This window comes from Ambystoma mexicanum, chromosome 1p, assembly GCF_040938575.1.
Source record: "Ambystoma mexicanum isolate Mex_15411 chromosome 1p, UKY_AmexF1_1, whole genome shotgun sequence".
NCBI classification, from domain to species: Eukaryota; Metazoa; Chordata; class Amphibia; order Caudata; family Ambystomatidae; genus Ambystoma; species Ambystoma mexicanum.
The window spans coordinates 1374159992-1374186943 of NC_090921.1; the positions used below are offsets into that span (position 1 = coordinate 1374159992).

General features: G+C 48.8%; 1 protein-coding gene across 1 annotated transcript in view; it reads right to left on the bottom strand.

The window, feature by feature from the left end:
• LONP2 (lon peptidase 2, peroxisomal) overlaps positions 1–26952 on the bottom strand; it is a 1695025-nt gene that overhangs the window by 649216 nt on the left and 1018857 nt on the right. The window contains exon 9 of the mRNA XM_069607050.1: positions 17071–17221. Coding sequence (XP_069463151.1) covers positions 17071–17221 — 151 coding nt within the window. The remainder of the gene's footprint in view (positions 1–17070; positions 17222–26952) is intronic.

A 26952-nucleotide genomic window follows, 5' to 3' on the forward strand; every position in this document is an offset into this window, starting at 1 on the left:
ACTGACCCATTTCTGGTCAGCCTGATAGAGCATACATCAGAGATACTGCTCTAAAGTTTCATTAGTTCTTTCCGTTTGCCTCTCAATTTGCGGATGATGGCTAGTGGACAAACGTATGTCCATCTGAGCCAGGCCACAACACTGCCTCCAAAAATCAGGACACACACTGACTATCCCGATCAGAAATCACCACAGAGAGGTCCTTTAAGGGCTATATATGTGCCATTTTAGATAAAAGGTCCACTACCACCAATATGGTGTTAAAACCACTACAGGGAGGCAAGTCGTGATAAAATCTAACGACACAGTATGCTAAGGAGCTGGAGGCATGGCTGGAGGTTGCAGAAGGCCTGAATGTATCTGTTTCTGAGTCTTGTTCTGCGCACACACGCTACACGTTTGGACATATTGCGTAATATATTTGCGCCAGGTAGGTCACCAATAATGTTGTTGAACTTTGCCCATGGTCTTCGTGATACCTGGGTGTCCCTCCACTAACGCGCTTTGGTAGTTGGATAATACCAGTGTCTGTAAAGCTGGTTCCGGGAGATACAGGCGGCATTGGTAATAGGGTAAGCATTCCTGGACTTCTCGCTGGGCATCCTTTGTAGCCCAAGCTGCCAGCTCGTCCAATGTCTGTGTCAGGAATCAGGGGTTGTGGTGCAGGAAAAGATGTTTAATGTACAGATGGGGGAACAAACTACATTTCCCAGCAGGCACAGGGAAAGTGTGTAGTTCCCTGTAAACGCACCTGTCCACAGCTGCAGGCAATTGTGTATCAAGCGGGTGTGCTCTTAACGGCCATCCGCCCGTGCTCCGGTGCTGATGATTGATGTTGGAGAGCACGGGCGGCGGCAGCAGCAGCTACAGAGCAACGATGCAAGAGGAGGAGGGCTGGCAAACGCGACGCAGATTAAGGAGAGAAACGCTGGGCCATGAGCAGCGGCAGACTCATACCTCGGGCCGCGGCGGTGAGCACTGGCTGATCTGAGCTTGCATTCTTTCTTCAGGTCCGGGGCAGCCGTAGGAGGCGCCCGGACACTCAGTCAAGTGCTTTGTGTGTGTTCTACTATTGAAGGCCGATTTCCTCCTGGGTCGCGGCGGTGATTGATATTGCCTAACGCTTCACTTTTTGGGTGTCCGGACGTTCTGAGGAGACGTCCGGACAATCAGTTAAGTGTATTCTTATATGTATTTTGGTGTAATTATGAACCTTGGGATGTTATGATACTGCCTTGCTGTACTGCTGAATTGAGGGGCAGGGATAGGCTTGCTAACCAGGGGAGATCAGCTACGCCTGCACTCACAAGTCACAATGACACTCTTTACAAATGGAGGGTGTTGTTCCATGTAATGTTGCTTGTGTCTACCCAATATTGGGGCATTTCATTGTCTCAGTGCCATTGCTTGCTCTATGTACGTTCCATATGCTGCACCACATGGTGCTACATGTCCTCAAGGCTTGCTTTATGATGTTTCGTGTTGCTTTTAAGTCATGCTTTGTAAGTCATGCTCACTAACATTCATGGTTCATGTATTGTGCTCAGTGTGTTTCGTGCGAATTATGTTATGTTTCCCTGGTTTATGTGAATAGGGTCAGGTTTCAAGATATTCCAGTCACGTCAGGAATTGCCAGGGTAGAAATACAGGTGTGTAGTTTTAAGTTATGCTATTTATGCACTGTTGCATAATTCCTTCCCTTTATTAGTCCATCCCCTTTCCCTAACTCCTTCTTCGCCCCATTGGCTGCCACGTGGCTTCCTGTACTTCAAAATATCCAGGTGCCCGTGCCAACCACGGTGGGAAGGTCGATCCATTTGGCTTCTGTGGTTCGGGAGAGGGGATTGATATCCTCCTTTAGTTATATTGTGATAGACCTCGCCTGTTTTACAGATGTTTGTAGCTCATCTAACGGAGCGGGTGCTGTCTTAACAACGCCTAGAAGTTTGTATAAAGGAATGATTACCACCGTCTCAGGGGAAGCGTAAGCACTGTATCCTTTTCCCAAACATGACAAAGCATCAGCCTAGCTGTTGCACACCCCAGCTCGGTACACCCGCCTCAGCTAATGTGATGATTGTGCCTTGGCTGACCGCAGATACTGTAGGTTCCGGTGATCCATAATTACTGTTATAGGATGTGTTGCGACCAACAAATGGTGTCTCCACTCCTTGAAGTCCGCTTTGATCGCCAGAAGCTTCTTGTCCGTAATGGCGAAATTCAGTTCTGCAGGTGAGATTATTTTGATCAGAGGGCCACTGGGTGTAATTGACCGGTCGTTGGATTCTTCTGAGACAAGACAGCTCCCATAGCCAAATTAGAAGCGTCAGTCTCAACAACGTATGGAAGATTCGGCTTTGGGTGTTGCAAGACGGGTGCTGCAGTGAATTTGTGTTTCAATGTCTGGAACGCCTGCTCCGCTTCCGAAGACCAGTCGAATTTCTTGTTCTTATGGAGCAATGTAGTAATTGGATGCACCAGATGAGAAAAACTGGGAATGACCGAGCGATAAAGGTTCGCGAATCCTAAAAACTTTGGAACCCCTTTACTGACGTGGCAATGGTCAATAGAGGATTGCGTCGACTTTTCGATTATCCATCCGAATGCCTTGCAGAGTCAATACAAAACCCAGGAATTGAACTTCGGAGACATGAAAGGCACACTTCTCCAGTTTTGCATACAATTTGTTTTGACGTAATTTCTCCAGCTGAGCTTGTACATGAAGAACATGGTCCTAAAGCATGGCTGAATAGATCAAGATGTCATCGATGTAAACAATTGTGCACACATCCAGGAGCTCACGCAAGACGTCGTTCATGAAATACTGGAATGCCGCTGGACCATTACACAGCCAGAATGGCATCACCCGATATTCAGAGTGGGCGAATTTGGTGCGGAAGGCGGTCTTCCACTCATCCCCGCTTTTGACTCGCACCAGGTGGTATGCCCCTCTGAGGTCCGATTTGGTGTAAATGCAGGCATCCTTGACTTGGTCCAGAATCACAGGTATAAGCGGCAGCAGATACTGTTTTTTTACTGTGATTTGGTTCAATGATCGATAATCAATACAAGTACTTATTCAGTACGAAGAAGGGGGGAGACACCGCTGGAGACTTGGACAGACGGATACATTTGTTGGCTAGGTACTGGTTTATGCATGTCTTGAGATGGGTGTTTTCCTGTTCCATCAATGCGTGAATTCGACTGCAGGGTACTTCGGAGCCGAGTATGAGATCTATCGAACCGTCGTACGGTCGGTGTGGTGGAAGGGTATTCGCCTGTTCCTTATGAAACACGTCTTGAAATTCCGAATACTTAGGTGGTAACATCCCCACCATGTATAGAATGGAGCCGGTCTTCTCTTTTGCAGACACAACCATGGGGCCCATAGAGGCAGGGCCTTCACCGTAACACGTATTTGCTGCATCTTTCGGAAAAGGTCAAGGTCCTGGTGCACCAATCAATGTTGGGGTTGTGGGACTCCGGCCAGGGCATTCCTAAGATGATCTGAAACTGTGGAGCTCCGATCAGATCAAAGGTGATGCTTTCACAATGTCTGTCCTGACAAAGCAGCACAACTTTGAAACCAAACTCAGCAGAACAGGAGTCAAATCACAAGAAAAAAATTCCAGATCCAGAGCAAGCAGATCGACCATCAGACTGCAAACAAAAGTGTGCTGGAAAAGGGGAGGGGCTTTGAGGTTTTTCTTGTAAAGCATCTCAACATGTCTAAACTAGCTCCTGTGCAATGAACAATTTTTGATTGTTCCCTACACTCAAGTGAGTGCTGCAGCCAGTGGAATGGAAAGGGTGAGACAGAACCAGCAGGAGCAGAGTAGAAAAGGAGACAGAGTGAGAGGCAGAGTGTGGGTTGCAGCTGTGAGGTCAGTAGATGTGGAAGTTGAGGTGAATTGAGAGATGAGTACAATGACAAAAGGAGGAGAGGAGTGCTGAAGAGCTGCTGGCAGATTTTAGACACAGGGAGGGTGAGGTATTTGTTAGAGAGACAGCAGTACCAGTTGCATCTATTGGAGTGAACTAATCAAAGCAGTTTCCAGGAACTATTTGAAGATTACTTATTGAAATAACTTAGTGAAGAGCAGGAACACAGGAGAAGTGAGTCATTCTCCTGTCCTTGTTGTTATCGATAGTGGAAGGGTCAGTTAGGTTAGTTGGCACAGTGGATAGACTCTCTTCAAGACACTTCACTGACTACTGACTAGCACTTAGTTTTGTTAGGTAGGGAGTATCCTATAGAATAGGGAGAGCTAGGTGTTTACTTTATTCTTCAATAAAGCATATGCCGTGAAATGTCTAACACAAGTCTGTGTCCTTCTTCTGACCTGCCACATGTTCCAAGAGTGGAGAAGAGCATGATAAGGAGAGTAGAGCAGAGTGGAGAGAAGGAAGAAGAGTGTAGATCAGAGAAGTGTAGAAGAGAGAGGCAAGTAGAGGGAAGCAGAGACCATCGGGAGAATAGAGGAGAGGGGAAAGAAGACCGGGAGTAAGTTAGACAGTATGAGAAAGAGAGAGTAGAATAGAGGGAGTAGCAAGATCAGGGAGAGAAGAAAAAAGGAGCAACTGAGGGCGAGACTGAACCAAAACATCAGATATTGGCACTTTTTTTATCAAGTCAAACTGACAACACTTGGAAGTGTTAGAATAGGGCATCTTTATAAAATCACTGGAGAGAACCGGATAGATAAGGTTGTTTTCTGAAAGGCCCATAGTAATTTCTAGCGCAAGATAGAAGGCGTTACCTAAATCTAGTTGCAAACCTGGGAAATAGGGAAGTCTGGGCTAAGGAGGTAGGAATTACATGGGAGGACGAGATGGACGCCCCGTAGTGTACGCACCGGTTCCTTACCTTTTGTTAAGATGGATTTCTGGGGGGACATAGCTTGGAGCCGTGGTACACAGCATGGCTTCCTGATAGCTCCCGGCCCTGGCCCGACAACCAAACGTTAAAAGCTGCTAAAACATGCGGTTTGATGTGAAACCCACCACTAAGATACAGAACAACATGGAGACCAGCGATCCAGAGTGAGACCCCATGTGGTGAACCCATTCCCGTACACCGAGCCGCGGCATCATATTGCCGTCCATCTAACAGGACACGCAAGATGGCGGACAGGACCCGGCTCGTCAGCTGTCCAGACTAGCAAGGGACGGCTGAAGCGTTCACAGTGCCTCACGCCGACCAAAGTAAGTTCTGATACCTTCACCTCCCATCATGACCCCCCAGCGCACAAAGGCGACCCTCTGGGAATCCAGTGAGGGAAGCAAGCCAACGCTCCAGTAGGAAAGCAACCTGAGGCATGGGTCGCCAGGCAGCTTTGTGATAACGCTGAGCGGATTCCACCACTAAGGCAGATGAGGCGGGGCAGGACTGCAATGAATCGGAGAACTAGCCAACGGTGGCGGACCTCGCAGCTACCCTGAAGGTGCTGTGCCCCCAGCCTATTCCCCACCAATCCAACCCAGAGGCCTGAGGGTGATGCACTGGCCCGAGTGGATGCAACATTAACCATTTGCCACGGGGATGGAGCCAACTTTACAGTCCCAGAGAATCAGCTAATGGCGGCGGATCCAGCAGGAGCCCTCAAGGTGCTGTCCCCCTAACCTCCTCCCCACCACTCCATCCGCTCCAACCCGGAGTACTGATAGTGGCACACTGACCCGTGTGAATGCGCCATTAAGCAACCACCAGGGGGAAGGAGCCAAGTTAAAAGTCTCTAATACCTAATTGCAGTACAGTGCCCTCTCTCAACATCAAGGCCTCGCAGCAGCCACAGTTGCACAATGAAACCACGGGCAGTCTGCAAACCATCAGAGCAACCTCCACCGCATCAACTAAGTAACGGCAGGCTCATGGTGAGAACCTAGCATTGCCCTCAACCTCAATGTTACCCTTCTTGTAAGCAAGGCATCCGACAGCGGCAAGCCCCCATCCACGCTAGGGAACGCACACATTCTGGCACTCACAAATACAAGAAATATTGTTTGGAGCACTTGAACACTTGGGAACTGCTTTGGGCCTGGACACCTCCCTGCAATCACCACAGGCGGGGTGGTTGAGCTCAGGGCACATTCCCACCAGCAACCCCTACAGTGCTACTCCCCCGCTGCCCCTCCGGGAAAACGCTGACCAGTTTACCATCCCAGCCAAAGGGCTTTATAGAGCCAACAGACAGAAACCCACTCCCCATTTGTGCAAGATCGCCTCAAAGCACTGCGGCCCGAAGGGGAAGGGTGTACTAGTCGGGCCCTACAGGAGCAGGAAGGAGTGCAAGTAGTTTGCAATAACCTCACATACGACACACCTAAGCACGCATATCAGGAGGAGTAGCAGAACTACACAGAGCATAACTATGTCAGGGTAGACATGATTTGATCCACCTCCATAAACAATGACACAAGGCAAAATCTCGTATTGGACAGAGGGTGCTCCCCTTGGACCACGAAAGAAGAAATGGAAAAAAACCCTAAAGCAGCAAAGCAAATGGACATTTCCACCGTGCTCTCAGCGATCACCATGGAGAAGGCGAAAAGGGCTGTGGGGGGGGGCAACGGGCTGAGGCACTGACCCAAGAGGGAGACCTTAAATTCACCAACACTCCTCCTGCACAAGCTGTAACCAAGACAGACCTTCAGGACCTCCTGGCAGCCATTACCAAGGAATACCAAAGAGGAACTACACGGAGCATAACTATGTCAGGATAGACATGACCTGATCCACCTCTATAAACAATGACGCAAGGCACAATCTCGTATTGGACGGAGGGTGCTCCCCTCGGACCACGAAAGAAGAAATGGCCAAAACCCCTAAAGCAGCAAAGCAAATGGACATTTCCACCGTGCTCTCAGCGATCACCATGGAGAAGGCGAAAAGGGCTGTAGAGGGGGGGCAACGGGCTGAGGCACTGACCCAAGGGGAGACCTTAAATTCACCAACACTCCTCCTGCACAAGCTATAACCAAGACAGACCTTCAGGACCTCCTGGCAGCCATTACCAAGGAATACCAAAGAGGAACTACTGAAGAAAATTACCAGCCCCGACAAACGAAAGGATGAGGTTGAAAGTAGAACCACCGAAATCGAAACCACACTGTGCAACCAGTCGTACAAGATTGGGGAAGGAGCAGACAGGATCACTGTGCTGGAAACCAGATTTGACGCCCTGGAGCTCTAGCAAGAGAACTCAGAAAACCGTTCCTGCCACAATAACATCCGCCTGCAGGGAATTCTAAATTCCATCATGGATGCAGAGCTAAGCAACTTCACTCAGGAACCTCTTCTGCTTTATCCTGATGCTTCCGACAGCACCCCACTGGAACTGGACAGGGTGCACTGCACCAGATTGAAACTAGCACTAGCTACTCCATCGGATGTCCTGGCGAGAGTGCACTTCTAAAGGGTCAAGGAGGAGAATGCAAGAAGCCAGGAACTCCACTCGTAGCCAATTCAGAGATGCCTCCATTACGCTATATCAAGATCTAGACGCAACCACGCTGCTGAAAAGGAAATCCCTAAAACCCTTGATGGAATGGCTACGGGAAAAGAAAGTACTGTACCAATGGGGGTTCCCCACCACACTGAACTTCAACCTGGAGGGCAAGCAGTGGAAAATCTGCACTATAAAAGAAGCGGAAAGACTCCGGAATCCTGCAGGGGAGATCGAAAACACAGAGGGTGGAGTAGCACCCAATGAGGCATCACAGAGGCATCACAAAGCTGTGGGCTCGGGTAGACAGAAGACAAAGGATCAAGGGTCCAGCCTACAAAAGCAACAAAGATTGAGGCGCAGCAATTCACCTGAAAACGAGAGGGCCCGTGCTCTATGTTCTACAGAACTAATATCCCAGAAAACACCTTTGATTCTCTACACAAACAGGCATCTATGCGTCCCGTAGGGGTCAGGCAAGTCAACCCCTGGACTGTCATTATTGAACACTTGATGAAGGGGCGCGAACGGGTGCAGACGCAATCCTGAAACGCACCTAAAGCTGGCGCTCAGCAGAATATTAAGCGGAACTGAAGCAACTATGTTTTACCTATGCCATCAAGCGGCACTAATGGTCTTTATTAAGGTTGGTTGTCAGGCTTTGAGCCGGTTGCCCTGAAGGTTGTGAGCTGGGATCATGTCATCGCTTTTCATCAGTGGGGGGTTGGAGGGAAAGGTAAATGTTGGGGAAATTTTGGTTGGATGGGATGGTTAAGAGGTAGGAGCAGCAACGGGGAATCACCTAAACAGAGACACAGAATGGCAAGCAATAGGGGAAGTCTTGTCCCACCCCTGGGGCCAGAGGCTCGAGCTGTGGATCAACAAGCTCAACAACTCAGAATAAACATGACAGCTGACACTTCTAAAGAGCTATGCATGGTGACATGGAATGTGCAAGGCCTTAACTTCCTGTGGAAAAAGAAAATCAGTAGAAGGCAGACTAGCCAAGCTCTCTGCCGATGTATGTATGTATGTATGTATGTATGTATTTAGTTTTTGTAGAGCGCCGGTAGCCCGCGGGCATCAGGGCGCTTAAACATACGCAACAGATACTATGTGACATACGACATTAAAGGGTCTGCTAACCACCGGAAAGCCTCTAAGAGGCATCGTCACCCGATTTCTCATCTGAAAAGGTGAGTCTTGAGCACCTCCCTAAAGGTGGAGTGATTAGTTTCCAACCTCAGGGGTTCAGGGATGCTGTTCCACAATTTGGGAGCCAGTACATGAAAAGATCTGCCCAGCCCGGTTTTCAGCTTAAACTTGGGCACGATCAATAGGCATTTGCCACCTGATCGTAGATTTCTCCTGGAATTGTAGGGTACTACACTCGTTTTCAGGTAGGCGGGCGCTGTGCCATAGAGGCACTTATGAACCAGGCAGAGAGCCTTGAACTTTATCCGTTCTTCTACTCTCAGCCAGTGTAAGGAGAGCCTCTCTTCCGTAACATGATCTTTCCTCTTCAAATTTTTTACTAACCTGACCGCCTTGTTTTGGATCACCTGACAGTTGGAGAGATCCTTGGAAGAGGCCCCCAACAGCAGGGCATTCCCGTAGTCGAGTCTAGAGAGGATGATGGCTCTGGCTATCGTTGCCCTATTTCCCTCATTCAGCAATGGTTTGATGGCTTTCATCAGCCTGAGATAGTAGGCTGTGTTTTTCTGGAGGAAGCTTGTCTGGGCATGCGAGTCGACCGCAGCATCGACCATCATCCCTAGTGTCTTTACCTTAGGGACCACTTGTATTGTGGCGTTCTTGATTTGGAATGTGTTATACTCTACCCCCAGTTTTTCCAGCCGACGACTGGAGCCAAACAACATCAGTTCAGTTTTGGAGTCATTCAAGCACATCCAGTTTGCCTGCATCCAGTCGTCAATGATCTTATAAACCCTGGTGATCACTTCGCTGTCTGTGGTGTGATTCCTACCCCCTAGCTTCAGTATGAGTTGAGTCTCATCTGCGTAGTTTGTAAACGACACTCCAGCTTTCACCAATAGGCTACACAAGGAGCGCATATAGATGTTGAACAACATTGGTGATAGGCTGGCCCCTTGGGGTACTCCGAATAGGATATCACAAGGGTCGGAGAAACTGTTACCCCAGTGTACTCTCGCTTGGCGGTTGGCAAGAAGGGACAGAAGCCAGTCAATGGCCCCTTCCGAGCAACCAACATTCTCTCTAAGAGCCTTGATAAGGAGGGGGTGATCCACCAGATCAAATGCGGCGCTAAGGTCTAGCAGCATCAACATCCCCAACTTGTTGTCATCCAGCATAGTCAACATCCGATTCTGCAAGTCCAGCATGGCTGTTTCGGTGCTATGGAATGCTCTGAAGCCAGATTGTTGCTGGTGCAGGATTTCCTGGTTCTCTACGAATTGTTGGAGTTGCTGAGTAGCTACCTTATCCAACAGTTTAAGGATGAAGTTTGAATTGGTTATGGGGCGGAGATACACTGGGATAGATATCATTAACACAAATAACTGTAAAAGGAGACCCGATGGGGAGATATCTTCTAGGAAAGGGTCACCTGCTGGAACCACCCCTAACCTTTGCCTCCATATACTGCCCAAACAGTGCACAAGACCGCTTTCTCCGCACCATCATACCAGACATCTCCACATTCGCGGAAGGCTGACTCCTCATAGGAGGAGACTTCAACCTGGTCCTTAACCCACACAACGACAAAACCCTACCACTGTCAAGAGAAGATTACTCTTGGGCAATAGATTTTGTCGAATTTCTGAGGGAAACGGGGCTAGTAGCCATATGGAGACTCGCTAATGAAGGAGTCCATGACAACCCATTTTACTCTCACGTCCACAAAGGACTCTCTAGAATAGACCCAATTCTGATGTCCAGCGTGCTATTCCCCTGCATCGAAGAGTGCAAATTCAACCTAGAGTGCTATCAGATCATGTGCCAGTATTAGCCCGAGTGCAGGATCTCCCAAACCTGTCACAAAGGCACTGGAAGCTGCAAGACTCATTGCTTCAAGATGCAGCAATTGGGAAACAAATAGCTAAAACACCTCAGAGGGGTGCTCCGAGGCAACGGTCTGGGAAGCAATGTAACCAGTGGTGCGGGGAGCTCTAATCAATATGCTGCAGCACAAAGGAGACATGGGTAGTTGCAACAAACTAGGCTCGAGGAGAGTGTGGCGGAACTGGAAAAAGTGTTCAAAAGGCACCAAACCACAAAAGCAGGAAGAGAACTCAAAAAAGCAAAATCCACTCTGGAAATGCACCTAGAAGACAAATCCACCCAGGCATTAGCATATACTAAACAATATTATTATAGGAATAGCAATAAAGCAAATCTGCTCCAGGTGTACTAGCTAAAAAAGATACACACCTGAAATAACATCCAAACACTCAGGGGCCCAGATGCAACGACATTGTACGCAGAGGGGTATAAAATAGAGGGAATGATGAACCACCACAGGGAGATCATGTTGGGGACTCCAACAGAGAAAGCGGCACAAATCAGTAATCTGAAGTTATCATAGATGGGATAAACCACCCCAATTAGACTCCTTCGAGCTTCCCGTCACAATAGAGGAGGTAACGGATCAATAAAATCCATGAAAAACGCAGCCCCCCGGCCCTGGTGGGTTTATGGCACGATTCTATAAGGCATATGCCTACATTTTAGCCACCCAACTCACAACATTATTTATCTCCTTCCTGACAACAGGAAGCATTACCCCCTCCATGGAAGAATCCTTAACAGTGCTCATCCCAAAACCAGGAAAAGACCCAGAGCATTGTGCCTCCTATCGACCTATAACATTAATGAACCACAAGGCTAAAATCTTCTCAAAAAGCCTGGCAGCCAGACTGGAGAGGGTCATCCCCAAACTAATCTACCCAGACCAAACAAACCCTATATTTATATTAGACAAATTTACAATAGACAACCCCTAAGTTTAATTGAGAGCGCATCCAGGACAGGAGTAGAACCAGCGGTGATATCGCTTGACGCTCACAAGGCTTTTGACCTACTAGACTGGGGAGTACATAAGGGAGACATTGGCCCACTATGGCTTCGGCCCAAGATTCATTAAATGGACCCTTGCCAACTATCAACACCCCACCACATCCCTGGGAATAAATGGCACTAGATTCCCGAAAATTGCTATATCCAGAGGCACACAGCAAGGTTGCCCCTTATCACCTGTAAAGTTTCGCACTCTCCATGGTACCGTTTGCGACCAGAATCCGCAAAAATCCATGAATGCAAGGCCTAAAGGTGGGTGGCAGCTGCTATAGGGCCTCTATGTATGCGGATGACATACTTCTCACCCTAACCCAGACTGATGACTCCCTAGAAGCTCTCTGGCAGGAGATCTCAGCATTTGGAGAGGCATCAGGTTGTAGGGTTAACTACGTGAAATACAAAGCCCTGGGGATGAATATTTCACATGGGCACAAAAAAGCACTGGCAAACACAGGCCCCGTCCCCTGGACTAGATCCCACATCAATTATCTAGGGGTTCAGATACAGAATAAAATTGAGGGAGTATACTGGGCTAACTTCCCGCAACTATTCAGGGACCTGCAAAACGACCTGGAGCACTAACACAAACAAGAGGTGTCATGGCTACGGAGAATTAAAGCCCTAAACACAAATTAAGTCCCAAAACTAATCTACCAGAGCATCGCCCTTCCAGTCACAATCCCAGAGAAATAGCTCCAAAAGCTACAAAAAGGGTTGCTAAAATACATATGGGGTAGGAAAAAACCATGAATAGCCAAGAGAGTCATGCTCCGGGGCATGGCAGGGGGGAGTCTGGGTGTTTACAGATGTCTCCAGGTACTGTCTTGCAGCACAACTCTCACACGCCTTTGCCTGGCAGCTAACCACTAACCAGCCCTGATGGAAGCAAATTGAGGAAGCATGGAGTCCATCTCCGCTTGCAACTCTGCCACACAATGGGGGATCAACATTTACCGGCAGCTAGCTTGCCGGTAAAATGTCACAAATCTGGCAGCAATCCGCCGGAAGCACCGGCAGGTTTAATGCCAGACTCGTAATGAGGCCCTAAGTCTCAGGAGGGGTGAGAGTGATTGGAAGCCCACAATGAGCACACACAGTAAAACTACACAGAATACTCTTAGAAAAATGTACATACAAAATACATGCATTTTAGGCCTTAATAACTAAACACATGAACCACAGTATTAATAAAACAGTTACCACACATGCTTTTCACTCATATATACAAATTGCGTTTAGCCTAATGCTGATGAAAGGGGAGAAAATAACCACAACTTGCAACAGAAGAGGTACGTTCAACGCAGATATTGCATTAAGCAGTTCTTTGAAGTACATCCCCATCTTATGCAGTCCAGCCCAAAGAAGCGAGGAGCCTTATGCTGGAATGTACAGCAGTGCGTTAACAATGTGCTGTCATGCGTAAAGCGAAAAGCAGGTTCTCTTCAGGGAGCTGTAGCTGTTCAGGAAGGGGGTTGAGGCAATGAAGAATAAAGCTCTACTCCTTGAAGAGGGTCTACCCTTGCAGATAAAGCGACTTTCTGAGTTCGGGAATAGCTGGGGAGCACAGGTTAGCCCAGCTAAGCTGAGTATCTTTTCAAGGATTCTTGTAAGTAAAATGAATGGATGTGTCGGGGGCCACCGGTAAGTGATGCAAGTACTCACCGACCCTCGACACAATCTGGGCCAAACTTTGCCAGTCTAGTCCAGTTTGCTAGTAGGTTTCACCCTTGCAGTTAAGTTGCTCCAGCTCTCAGTGGCTGCGAAGTGGGATGATCGTGCTTGGTGGGACAGTAGTCTTTCTTTGCTCTCGAAGAAAGGAGAAGGATAGTTCTGGTGCAGCACGTCTCAGGACACGGGGTGCAGGTCTTCAGGCACTTACAGCAACAGCCACCACACGGGGCAACACAGGAACCGCAAATGTTTGCAGCGTGGTGCACTCTCATAAACCGTGACCCAGGGGAGCCTGGACAACAGGTTTATGCGGGACGGGGTCAAGAACCACAAGTAATCGATTCCCATAGTCTCGAGTCTCAACTCGGGACAGCAGCGCTCCTGTATGATACCCCAGGTTCGAGCTGGTCAGTTTGCTGCATGGTCCAGGAACACTTCCGAAGAGGCTCTTTGCGAGGGTAAGCAGGAGGTGCAGAGAGTAGTTGGTCCCACTACTCCACAGGGTTGAAGCGCCCTTGCAGGCCTTCTTGATACGATACCAAAGCAGGGGTCCGACGAGACAACAGCGGGGTCAGGGTGCCAAACCTTCCAGCACGTCTCCGGCGGTTCCACGAATCTGCTCTTTCGTTCAGATACTTGGCTCCTTCTGTAGTTCGGTGTGCACTTCAGGTGATGGACCTGGAATGGATGCAGAGCCCCTTCAAAAGAACATTAGGCAGAACTGAAGCAACTATAATGTTTACCTATGCCATCAAGAGGCACTATTGGTATCTATTAAGGTTGGTTGTCAGGCTTTGAGCCGGTTGCCCCGAAGGTTGTGGGCTGGGCTCATGTGATCGCTTTTCAAAGGGGGGGTGGAGGGAAAGGTAAATGTTGGGGACATTTTGGGTGGAGGGGATGGTTAAGAGGTAGGAGCAGCAACTGGGAATCACCTAAACAGAGACACAGAATGGCAAGCAATAAGGGATGCCTTAGTCCCACCCCAGGGATAAGAATCCAAGATTAGTTTCACACTCAAATCTAGGACAACCAATGGAAAATATACTCTCTTGCATGCATGCCAGGCGTGGGGCAATCGTGGCCCACCGTGGTTCCAGTCATTCAGGCCTACCAGGCATACTTGCACAAGTAGTGTGGATTGGGAGAAGACAGTCCCAACCCTCTTCTTGGGCACTAGCATACGTGACATGCAGGAGCCTGCGAAAGATGCGTTGTTTGTGGGAGAGTACATGCCCAAATAAGGAATAAACGGGTAAAGGCAAAGGGACAAAATGGCCAAAGAACAGAACAAAAGACTTTGGGGCACGGCCATTTTCAGCACTGGCCACAGTCTTGCGGTAAATGTGGTATGGTCCATAAACATGAAGTAAAAATACTTTAAAAGTAAACAGCTGCAACCAGTTCACCCTAGTCAAATTTGTAGAAACACCCAAAAAATCCTTAGAAGGGGGCTAGGGCCATAAAACAAAAGGACCCCTATGTGTGGTACTGTAAGGTACTTGGAACATAGATAAAGGTTACCAAGAAATGGCAACATAGTCAAAGACTAAGGGAAAAAGTTTACCAGTACTCACAGCCTGAAGGACTTGTCCGTTTCCCCATAACAAATTAGCAAAAACCCACCACTGGTAAAGGTTAGGTCGGTTAAGCTAAACAAAAGCAAAATGTTTGGTGGGTCCATAAATGGAGGGAAAATTACACCTAAGGGAAATGTTTCCTAACACCTCTTATGCCTAGCACCGAACAATCCACACAAATTAACAAACAGTCTGCACATATTAAAATGGAGTAATCTGCACCTTTTAAATTGTTTAAAAGAATAAAAACCCTTCAACTCTCTTGGAGACTCTGCAAATTCATAACACCATCTGTGACATAAATGTATACTGTTTTATTACAATATTTGTAATGGTCATATAGTATCTCGAAAATAAATACAGATACTTAAATGGTAAACAATAGTGAGATCATTTTTAATGCATTTCTATTTATGAATATAAAAGACAATTATATTTCAAGTGTAAATACTTTTTGGTTTAGTGATAAAACTATGTAGAGAAGATACTGATCATTCACTCAAGTGCAATATACATGAGTTCCTAGATTCTCTAGAGGGAGACCCAAAACATCACTGCTGTTCAAAGGTAAGCCTGTCAGGTGCTATGGGATAGTGGTTCCTCTTGCACTAAATTCAGAAATCCAACTCTTTCCGGAGCCTTGCTTTGCGTACGTCAGTATTCTCTGCCAAAAAACCTGCTGCATCCCCAGATGGCTATTTAAGATTGCCGTTGGGGCAGAGGTTAGTTAGCCTATGGCTTGCATGGATAATAAACATCAAGACAGCAGTGATCGCTGCAGATGGAGAGAATCCTGTAGCGTTTCCATTTTGCAAGCAGCCTTTCCAATCAGGGTTTCTCTCCTACTGTTGGGCAACAGAACCAAGTGCCCCTCAGTGTGGTGGCTGTGTCTCTGTGACACAAGAGACCATTAGTCATATCACTTCATTCTATCAAGAATCACCTTACCCAGCTTGGATGCAGAAGTTGGGGATAGGGTTTTGAGCCAGGGGCAATGCCAGGTCCCCACTCTTTGAGCTTTCTGACTTTTGGATAACATCTCCTAGGGGAGGAGCATGTAAACAGAGGTTGACTCTGCAGCTCCTTCCATATGTTCAGGTTTACACTACCAAAAAATGGTCACCATGCTATGAGCTGGAATTGAAGGTCTGAATTCTTCACACTACAAAAACAAATAAGTTCCAAGTATATATGCTAGCAACAAGTCCTTTCACCATTATAAGGATGGATGCATCCAGAACTATAGCATTGAAATAATTTGACTAATGTATCAGCATACACTCTGAACTACCTAAGTAAATACACCAATTGATCGAAGACAGGATGGCCTGAAATATCATGGGGTTTGGTAAACATAATATTACTGGGGCACTGAAATCAATATACTGGCTTTACGCTAAACTCAGTGGAAGCCAAAATATGATATACTACCCACTGGTCCTTAAGATAATCCAAAGAAAAATCTATGTTCAGCAATCTCAAACCTCACGCTTGCTGACTTAAAATTATTTGAAACAAGAACATAGCTGTTAACTATGTTGCTACTGACCCGAGCCTCAGAAACAAATTACATTAAACCTTAGGAATGGAAAAGACCTACCTATGGTTTCAAAAATCTCTAAAGGCAATCTGGGTCCAGCAGGGTTCCCTCTACCTATACTAGCCTAGAACATCTACTTGTAGACTACGACCAATTGTGCAGAAAGAAAAGGCATCGCAGTGTGACAACGGGATGGCAACACATAGTTGTGCTGCAAAATAGTTCTTCCCCACCCCTTCCTTCCAACAAATTTCTCTAAAACGTACTCTCCCAAGTCTCTCCTCCATCGCACTTGCCTAATGTTCATATCCCTTCTTCACCTACCCTTCATTCTTGGCACTCTGAAGAGACACTTGCTGCAGGTGGCACAAAGCAAAGCTGCAATATATATTGAGCATATTCAATTTTGGTAATTGACAACGCTGGATTCTGCTCATCATTATCCCGCTATGACCCTTAAGGTACTATGGTTACACAGCCACTGAACACTTGTGAAATATAATCTGAGATTGAAAAGATGATATGTATAATCTGTACCAATGCAATGCAATGCTGAAAATACAATGCCTCCAATAGCAACAACATTCATACTGGAAAGTTTGTGTCTGGCTAAATAATGAAGAAATCAAGTAAGATGACTTCCCTGATAAAATATCTGAAATGATTCATGGCGGGCAGAAAAATATATGATTATCATTTTCACAGATCTGCAAATATAGCGACATACTACAAAGACTCCTAAACATTTTCAAACAAAGAGTGACTTTACAGTTGTATTTACCTGGTACCTGAATGACCTCCATTCTGTCCAAGAGAGCAGGTGGAATGGTTGCCATGGTGTTGGCCGTCGCGATAAAAAGCACTTGAGATAGGTCAAAGGCAACATTTAAATAATGATCAGTAAAGCTGTGGTTTTGTTCTGGATCCAAGACCTAAACAATAAAACCGTGAAAAAGAAAGGCATTGGTGGCACATTTGCAAATCAAATGAAATAGTTAACAAGAAAGGATCACAACCACATACATTTAAGGATAATTACTTGAGTACACATTTAGGTATACTACCTCAGTACAGTGCCAAGAATGGTTACCCCCCGCATCGAGGGAAATTAGTAAGATTATACATATGAATCTTATTCAGCTGACCTAAATTCTAACGTGATACCAAATACAATGATTCCAAATGTCAATTTCGCACAATTACAGATCCTGTTTTGATTTTCATAATTTTTTATGCAGGTGGGGTATGATCACTCTAGGATATGAACAAAATACCTACAGAATGCCTCACATATTTCTGTTCTATTTCCAGACCCCACACTGTAAAGTCAATTTTCTTCACAACAACAAATGGACAAAGGTGCACAATAATGTACATCTACTCAGCCTAGAAACTGTTTCTTGAAGAACTGTTGTGCAGCAGTGATAAAGTGTGGGGAGGCAGCCATGGTAACCCAGAGACTGGCTACATGGAGCCAGGAGTATAGTATTTTGCATGTCTGTGAAAGGGTGAGTGCATGCAGGGATGAATGGGTGAGTGCATGCAGGGTTGAATGATCAGGTGTCTGGAAAGATGGATGATGTGAATGAGAGTTCAGAGTGTGGCAGCTGGTCGTGAGCCGAGCCGGATTAGGATGGGCAGTGGGTGTCTGTGTGTACTTGAAACAGAACAGTAAATGGGACGTTGTTGAAGTGTTGAAGTAAACAACGAACATCTGTAAAGTTCCATAACACTGGCTCCTGACGGTACGATGTGCCACTCTGTTCAAGGGCGGGTGAATGGAGGCCACGTTTTCTTTTACGATCATACTTTTCGATATAAATATGCTATTATTGAGTTAATTTGATTTTGGTTTCTTTTTTTACTTTATTTAGTGTTTGGTTCCTTGGCTCGACAAGCTATTTCCTGGCCTCTGCAGTACACCAGGGCTCGTCCCAGTGGCTACTGGATCGTTTTCCTTTCTGACTCGCACGCTCACGGCTGAGTCTTTCTTCGCTGGATACTCAAAAGGTGGTTGCTGACTGGCTTTGTCTAATCATGTGTCCTTTTAATCGACCTCAAGCCAGAAAGCGCAGCCGACGTGCACAGCAGCAGCACCTCTTTCACGCCCAAGTTAAGCCTGTCTATGCCCATGGAGTAATGGTGCAACTTTTCTTTTTAATACTGTCACTTAGGGGGGGCGCTGTTGAGCAGCCGTCAAGATGGCTGCCTAGCTCTTGAGCTCCGTGCACAGCCGCTCTTCATCCGATGACATCTGCGGGCTAATGTAGTGCTGTGACTAATCGACCGACCCACTGGCATCCCTATAGCTGTAGCTACGTGTCGATGTGATCCTGACTCGGATCGGACCTTGGGAACCGGAGATCCACTCTGTGAGACCCTTGGGCCTACCCCGCCGCATCCCTCCACTGGCCCGCCTGCGGAGACGTACATCGATGGGCCTGTGATCTGTGCCGGGAGCGCCGCGGACTGGGTCGCACTATTCACAGGACTGGCGCCTGCTGTTCGGGCCGTGCCCTCTGCCGACCATCCTGGATTTTCTTTGGCCTTCGCTCAGCCCACTCTCCCCGACCGTGAGACCCGGCACTAGAAGGCCCCTGGCTGTCTCTCCTCCGCGCGACTCGACACTTGGACGGCGCGCCTCTCTGGGGGGAGCTGCGCCCACTGCTGGGCTTGGCGGCGGCGCTTGACTGGGGCCCGCTAGTCTGACATTGGCGGCCTTGTCGCGCCCTACGACCTCCGCCCTGCACCATTGCCGAGATCGGATCTACCTCCGGCGACACCCAAAGACCTGAGGAGCTACACCCACTTCCCGACTGGACACTTGCGGGCTACATACCAGGTGAGGGGCTGCTGGGGCTGCGGCGCGCTGAGGCCCCCGTTACCGCTACAGACCATCCTCGTCCTGGGCCTCGGTCCCTGTGCCGGGCGGCCCCGGCTGGCTCCCGCGCCACTCTGATCGCTCTCCGGGCCCGTGTCCCTACATCCCGGCGGACTCGGGTCGGCCCGCTCCCGCCACCCTCCGGGCGCGGCGACCCCGGACTAACACTGGGGCCCACACTCTGGCGCGGCCTGCTGGTCTTCACCTTCATCTTCACTAAGGCCCATACTCCTGCGGTTGGTGCCCACTCCGGGCCTGTTCTGGACACCAGCATCACTCTCCAGAGCGGTTGGATCGCGCCATCCCTGCTGCTACTCTATACCTTCCTGACGCCACAGCTCCTATCATCTAGGTCGGGATCTGCTTGAATTGGCGAGCTGGACCATTGTCATCTGCCTTGAACCTCTCCTGCTTCCTCCCACACGAATCTTCCCTTTGGCCGTCCGGGGCCCCGCCACGACATTCACGATGTCCAACAGATCGAGGAATAACAATAAAACCGGGGCCATGGACAAATTCGCTAAAGCCGCCCTGAGACCCGACTTAGCCCACGCACCATGCGACCCTGCTGATGAACCGCCGGGCTCAGAGGCACCCACTACTGACCTCACAACGATAATGGAGTCCATGGCTAGAAACTTTGCGGCCTTTCATGAAAAGCTCGATGACATTAATGCCAATGTAGCCTCACTGAGCGCCAAACTGGATCAGCAGGGGACTCGAATCACGGAGACCGAAAACAGGATTGGCAACAATGAGGATAATATATCTACACTCCAGGGCACGGTGTCCACTCTGGTCTCGGATATGAAGGCGGTCAAAGCCAAATGTGATGACCTCGAATCTAGGTCACGCAGGAACAATATACGCATCGTGGGTGTTCCTGAAAATGCGCTGAAGGGTCGACTGGAACTAGCGGTCGAGGAACTCCTGAAGGAACTACTGGGTAATCCGGCCATGTCTCCCTTCTTCACCATTGAAAGGGCCCATAGGGCGCTCTCACCTCGGCCTAAACCCGGTGACTTCCGAGACCCATCATTGCCAAGGTCCTGAGCTTCAAAGACCGCGACCTAATTCTTTGCCTCGCACGGGAGAAAGGCGAGCTGCGCTTCGACTCGCAGGTCATCAGGATCTTCCCCGACTTTTCCACCGGAGTTGAGCAGGAACGTCGCCAGTTCCTTGGAGTGAAGAAACTCCTCAGGGAAAGGAACATCCCATATGCCATCCTCTTCCCTGCACGCCTGAAGTTCACGTTCAACGATAAACTATACTTTTTTACTGTGCCTTCTGAGGCGGTTAAATTCATTGAGGCACATGTTCCGCTCCATCCTCCGGCTGATGACAACATGAATAACGAGTGAACTCTATAATTGCCTTGTGATGCCTTGATGCTATGCCAATATGTGGACTGAGTCCCGCCTCTCTCGGTTCGCATACGCGAGCGATCACACCTCTGTATCCACTTGTATGCAATGCTTCCTATGTGGGCCTAGGTATTGCTCCTTGAGGAGCAACTGTCACCTAGTTCAAGTCACCTTACCACACTTACTCCTGCTGCTTTCTAATATGCACAGCTCCCGTGGTCTGGCCGCAACCGTTCCCCTCTATCTACGACCACTATAAGGTGGTTCCTCTCATAGCTCCGCTTGGGCTGGGTTGCTGAATCTATGTGATATGTGTGTCGCTCGCTGCGCTCCATGGGGCGGGACTGGGGTATTACAGTATTGCCCGCTAACAATGCTCGTTTTGTAACGGAACCAATGGTTCCTAGCGTGCTCCCGCACGGCAACGGCGCACCCCACTGCGATTGCACTGGTTTTGTATACGCCCTTATTGTGGGCCAGCCCCTGTTGGGCTTTTGCGCAGTCTGGGCCATGTTGGGGTCGGCCCAGCTCTGCACAGTCGAGGGTGGGTATTGTTTACACTGCTGTAGTTGGGTCAGCGGTGAGGGTGGGGGGCGGTGATGGGGTATCTGAAAAACACGGCACACTAAGGCTCACGGCACGCACACTGGCAATACATAAGCGCACTCCCGACCTCAAACCCGACAGTGAACACTGTTGCTACACCTGGGATGTTCATTGATACGGGTACATCGGGATTAGAGATCCGCCATTGACATGTCTACCGTTATAATGTCCTGGAACATTCGCGGATTGAGCAATCACACCAAGGCCCGCAAGATCATGGCCTTTGCTAATAGACATGGCTGCAGGATACTACTCCTGCAGGAGACACTCCAATGCCCACATTCCAGGCACCATGGCCCCATCGTGGGGTCCCAATAGATTCTTCACTTCATACTCCTCCCAATCCAGGGGAGTCCTCACAATGATCCACAAATCGATCAAATTCATCCTGCACAAAAGTTACGTGTGCCCCGAGGGTCGCTATATCATATTACACTGCACGATGGTGAATAGAGAATACCTACTTGTTAACACATACTGCCCCAACGTTGACTCTCCTGAGTTCTTTGATGCGGTAACTGCCATACTACTGGGCTACGTGGGGGTCCAGATTATATGGGGGGGTGACCTAAACCTTATCCTTGACACTGTCTTGGACAGGACTGGCACGTCCTCCCGAGCCCTTACAAGTGCCGCACGCAGGTTGTGTGGCCATATGCAGACGCTCAATGTCTGCGACGCCTGGAGGACAGTACACCCCGTGTCCTGGGAGTACACTTATTACTCATCGGTCCACGACAGTTCGTCTCGTATAGACCTGTTCTTAGTGTCCAAGGAAACCATGGGAGGGGTGGAGGGGTCCTGGATTCTCCCCCGATCACGCTCCAATCGTACTTTCTGTGAGGCTGGGTATACCCACCCCGACTCTGAGCACTTGGCGTTTCAAATCTGAGGCCCTCGGGGACATCGTCTTTAGGGCTGATATACTTGCAGACATTATATCCTTTTTTGACCACAACTCTCTTCAGGACACCTCAGCTGCGGTTCGGTGGGAGGCTTTTAAGGTATACATTAGGGGATGTCCATCTCGCGGGAGGCTGGGGTACTGAAAGCTATCCGAGCCAGCCTCGATCGCTCTGAAGCCAAACTGAAACAGCTGGAGCAGCAATGCTCCACTGGCGCCAATCCCGCCTTACTTCTCCAAATCAGCGAGGAACTGCAGGCATATAATACGCTCGCTACCAATGAAGTCCAGTACTTCAGCCGCCCACAAGCTGCCAGGAAATATGGCGAGGGGGACAGACCGGGGAAGACATTGGCAGGAGTGGTGAGGGGGGAATTTGGTCGAGCTCAGATCACCTCCATCAAAGATGCATCTGGCAATGCACAGTGGGCTGACCAACAGATCTTGGAGGTATATACCGAGTTCTACAGGTCTCTCTACTCCCAGCCTCCCGAACACTCCGAACGACACATGCGCGAGCTGCTTACTCAGATCCCCACCACCGAAATCTCCCCTGCTACCCGCGACCAGCTGGACTCCCCGATAACGCTGGACGAAATAGTAACCTCCATATCTAACCTGCCCAAAGGCAAGGCGCCGGGACCTGACGGCCTCACGGCTGAGTTCTACCAAGAACACGTGTCCATACTGGCTCCCAAGTTGCTCGAGGTCTGGGTCGAAGCGCTCCGCTCTTCTATTCTTCCCCCGTCCATGCGTGAGGCCATCATCATGGTACTGCTCAAGCCTGGCAAACCGGACGACGAATGTGGGTCTTACAGGCCCCTTTCCCTCATGAACCTAGACACGAAAATCATTGCTAAGACCATAGCTAACCGCTTTCTCCCCATTATGCCATATCTGGTCCACGAGGACCAAGCGGGCTTCGTTCCCGGCAGGTCCACCTCACATAATATAAGAAGACTGTTCAATGTCATGTCTCGTATAAATCAAGAGGCCCAGGCCGTGGCGGTCACTCTGGACGCTCAGAAGGCCTTTGACATGGTCTCCTGGAACTACACGTGGCTGGTGCTAGAGACGATGGGAGTTGGCCCAAACATGATCGGGTTCATTAAGCTACTATACGCCTCCCCTGTGGCTCGGGTCAGAGCCAACTCTTTGACATCCGACCCCTTCACACTCTTCAGGGGTACCCGGCAGGGCTGCCCCTTCTCCCCGATCCTCTTCGCCCTTGCAATTGAGCCAATGGCGGACTATGTCCGGGCTCGGCATGCCCGCAGGGGGATACGGCTGAAGGATGACCCCGAAATCATATCCTTATATGCAGATGACGTGCTATTATACATTAGAGAGCCCGCGACCCACATTGATCCCATACTTAGGGACATCACCCGTATTGGTACCTACTCTGGCTTCACGATCAATTACTCAAAGTCGGATATCTTCCCGCTCACGAAATCTACCCAACAACCTACCACTGAGTACCCCCTTTGTTGGTCTCCGGACGGTGTCAGATATCTGGGGGTGCAGATATCCTTGACCAAATCTACTCTGATAACCGACAATTACTCCACCGCGGCGCAAACTGCTGAGGCCAAGATGTTAAGATGGCGGTCGCTCCCACTATCCATGGCTGGTCGTCTCTCCCTAATTAAAATGATCCTGCTCCCCAAGCTTCTTTACACTTTTAGCAACGTTCCCGTGTGGCCTGGGAAGGCCTACTTCACTAAATTGCATACACTATGCGCTCAGTTCCTGTGGCACTCCGGTGCAGTGCGTAAGAAGTGGTCTGACATGGCACTCACCTATAAACAAGGGGGGTTCACCGCTCCGAATCTGTTACTCTACTGGACTGCGGCCCAGGCTCAACATGCCACCCATTGGTACCCGGGCTCTCCAACGCGACCACATGTCAAGTTGGAGCGACTAGCAGCCGCCGGTACCAACATGATGTCCCTTATATTACATCGCCGTTACACACCTGATTCACCCATTGACCCTGTCGCCACGACCATCCACGCATGGGAACGCTTGCTAAGTCCGATGGTCGGGTCCCCTCCCTACTACAAATGGCTCCTGGTGTGGCGCCTGCCTGCTCTGGAACCTACACACGATAACGCCCTGGCCCAACACTGGTGAATGCTGGGGTATCAAGCGCTGTCCGATTTCTACCATTCATTGACCCCCAAACATGGAAACAGGGCCACACTAGATCCGCCTTGGAGACCCTCCAGTACTATAGGCTACGGGCAGCGTTCCGCACTGCATGGCCCTCATTTCCCGATGAGCCCCCGGATAACCCGGCGATCGCATACATTGCCAACTCAGGCGGCGCCCGTAGTGTCGTCTCTTCACTATATAGGATCCTTCAGGAGTCCATCACAACTCCAGCACTTAGGGCGCGTGACGACTGGGCGAATGAGCTGGGCCTGGAGTTGTCTGATGGCGACTGGGGCGCAATGTGTCTACATACTCAAAAAGTCTCCTTCAATTTCCGCTACCGAGCCATACAGTACAAACTTCTCAATAGGCTCTACTATACTCCACACAGGACCTCGACGTTCGTCCGGGCCACTGCGGCCGGGTGCCCTCGCTGTGGATCTGAGGGGGCTGATCACCTGCACATGTTTCTGCTCTGCAGGGAGCTATCTGGGTTCTGGGAATGCATCTTGAAAACGCTTTCTGACATAGCTGAAACTGTGGTTGATCCTGACCCCTTGTCGATTCTGTTTGGGGTCTGGAAAACTGATGGAACCAGGCGCCTAGCTAAGTTCCTAAACATAGGCTGTATGATTGCTAAAAAGTGCATTCTCCAGAGCTGGAAAAGCCCCGCTCCCCCGGCCTTTCAAAAATGGTTGCGCTTACTCACCTGGTTGCGCAATTGCGAAGAAGAATACCTGTCCATGCTCCCCGCCCAGTCTCGCCCCAGGAACATTTAGGCTGCATTCAACACCTACCTCAGTATCCGGGACGAGGCCACCCCCGAATCTGGTCTGTCTCCTGCCCCGTCGGGCTCTGATCCCACTGGGTGAGCCCCCACCTTGTACCCTTGTCTTTGGATTACTATGCTCCCTCTCAGATACCGCCCGGCTGTTCATGTTGTGATTGCTGTATCCCTTTTGATGTGTTGCTCCAAGATGTTAATGCTATGTACCTACTGCCTTGTGTACCTCTGCCGTTCAAAAATAAAAGTTTTAAAAAAAAAAAAATACTGTCACTTACAAGTACTCCTATACATTTGTCTTGTGCAGCCTTACTATAGTTAGCCCCCTCGATCACTCAGTGGCCTCTGAGCGTTTCTTTGACAACTAAGGCAAGCCCTGTTTTGGTATCTCCTAAGACTAACCATATGAAATGCTTTTTGATCAATGCACAGTCTTTAGTGGTGCATTCTGCTCATATTTTTCACTTGCTGCAAGATCATTGTTATGTAGTTGTTTCCTTGTGTTATAGTCAAAAGACACGACAGGTTATGCATCCTTATTCAACTTTATTCATGCTCCAACTGAACTCTTAACCTACACATTCTAGAGCCTTATTCCCCCCATTCTACTATTCTAAATTCTCTCTAGACTACTACTTATGTTAATATATGCAATACAATAATGATACATGTTGTAATCTGGCTTGCAGAGTAGCAGTGTGTGTGATGTCATCTGCCAGAGGAATGTTGGTGGTGGAAGTGTTCTGCTGGGTGACGGTTGGTGAGAGAGAGAAAGCTGTGAGCAGAGAAGATGGGTGTGGGGGTGAGCCCGGTGTGGGTGTGTTCAGGCGAGTCAGGATCGTGCTGTAGTGCAACGCGCCTGCTTCATACGGCGCCTGAGAAGGAAAATGTAATTCTCCGGCTGATGTGGATGGGACAGTGACTTCAGTGCATCTGGTGACATCACGGATGGCAGAGGTGTCTCCATCGAGTCACGTGCGGAAGGGAACGTTGTTTCTTCCTGCGGGTCGCCCAGTTCTCAGCTGTCCGGATGTTTTGAAACGGAACTGTGAGATCGTATTGTGATGAGTGATTTTGGTCACGTGTGTTGTGATCCTTGTTCTTCCTGCATTTCAAGCCTTGTTTTCAGCATGCATTTGTGAGCAGGAACAGAACACTCCGGAGTGAGAGCGTATCATCAGGGCGTAGACTGGGATCCCAGCTTACCAGCACCAGCCAGTCAAACATTTTCTGAAATGCTTGCCCCATTTGGCTGATTACGGACTGAGTTCTGTAGTTTGAGCTCTACTATTGAACATGGGGTCAGGTTAGTGTCACGGGCCGTATGTGTGATGAGTGAGTTGTGAGAGTTTGAGTTTTTTGGCCCACGTTAACGGGGTAGGTTCACTGTGGCGTCCCCATTTTGGTCCCCGGGTGTATCACGTACAGGGGTTTTGTTTTGAAGGCCGTTGTCTTGTCTGTAAGAATGTATTTCGTTGTGGCCTTTTTGTAGATTACCATACCCTCTGCAGAGTTTATGTTGGGGTTTTCCTGCCCTTGTCCCTTGGAATGGGGAGGGGTGGTTGGGTTGTGAGGGGAGTGTTGTTGATGTGATTTCTTAATGACTTTCATGACTACTCTGCCTCATTTTCATTGAGCAAGACTGTTTTTCCGTCGGCAGCGTACAGAGTATTTAACGTAAATGGCATTTTAAACCTGTGAGTGAAACTTTTCTTTTCTTCATAGAAACCAGTCTTCTCAGATAATACGTCAGATCATCAATCCAGGCTTGGGGTGACATTTCAAGCATTGCCTCTATATATATATATCCCACTGTGCATATTTCAAGTTATTGTTGCACGTATTCTGCTATGCATTATGTAATGTTTTGGGCATTTCACAGTTTGGCAATTTTATACGTGTGTGTTTTGAAGGTGGGTGTGGTGAGTATGTACGTGCGTGTACAAGGAGCTGGTGCATGGTGGGTT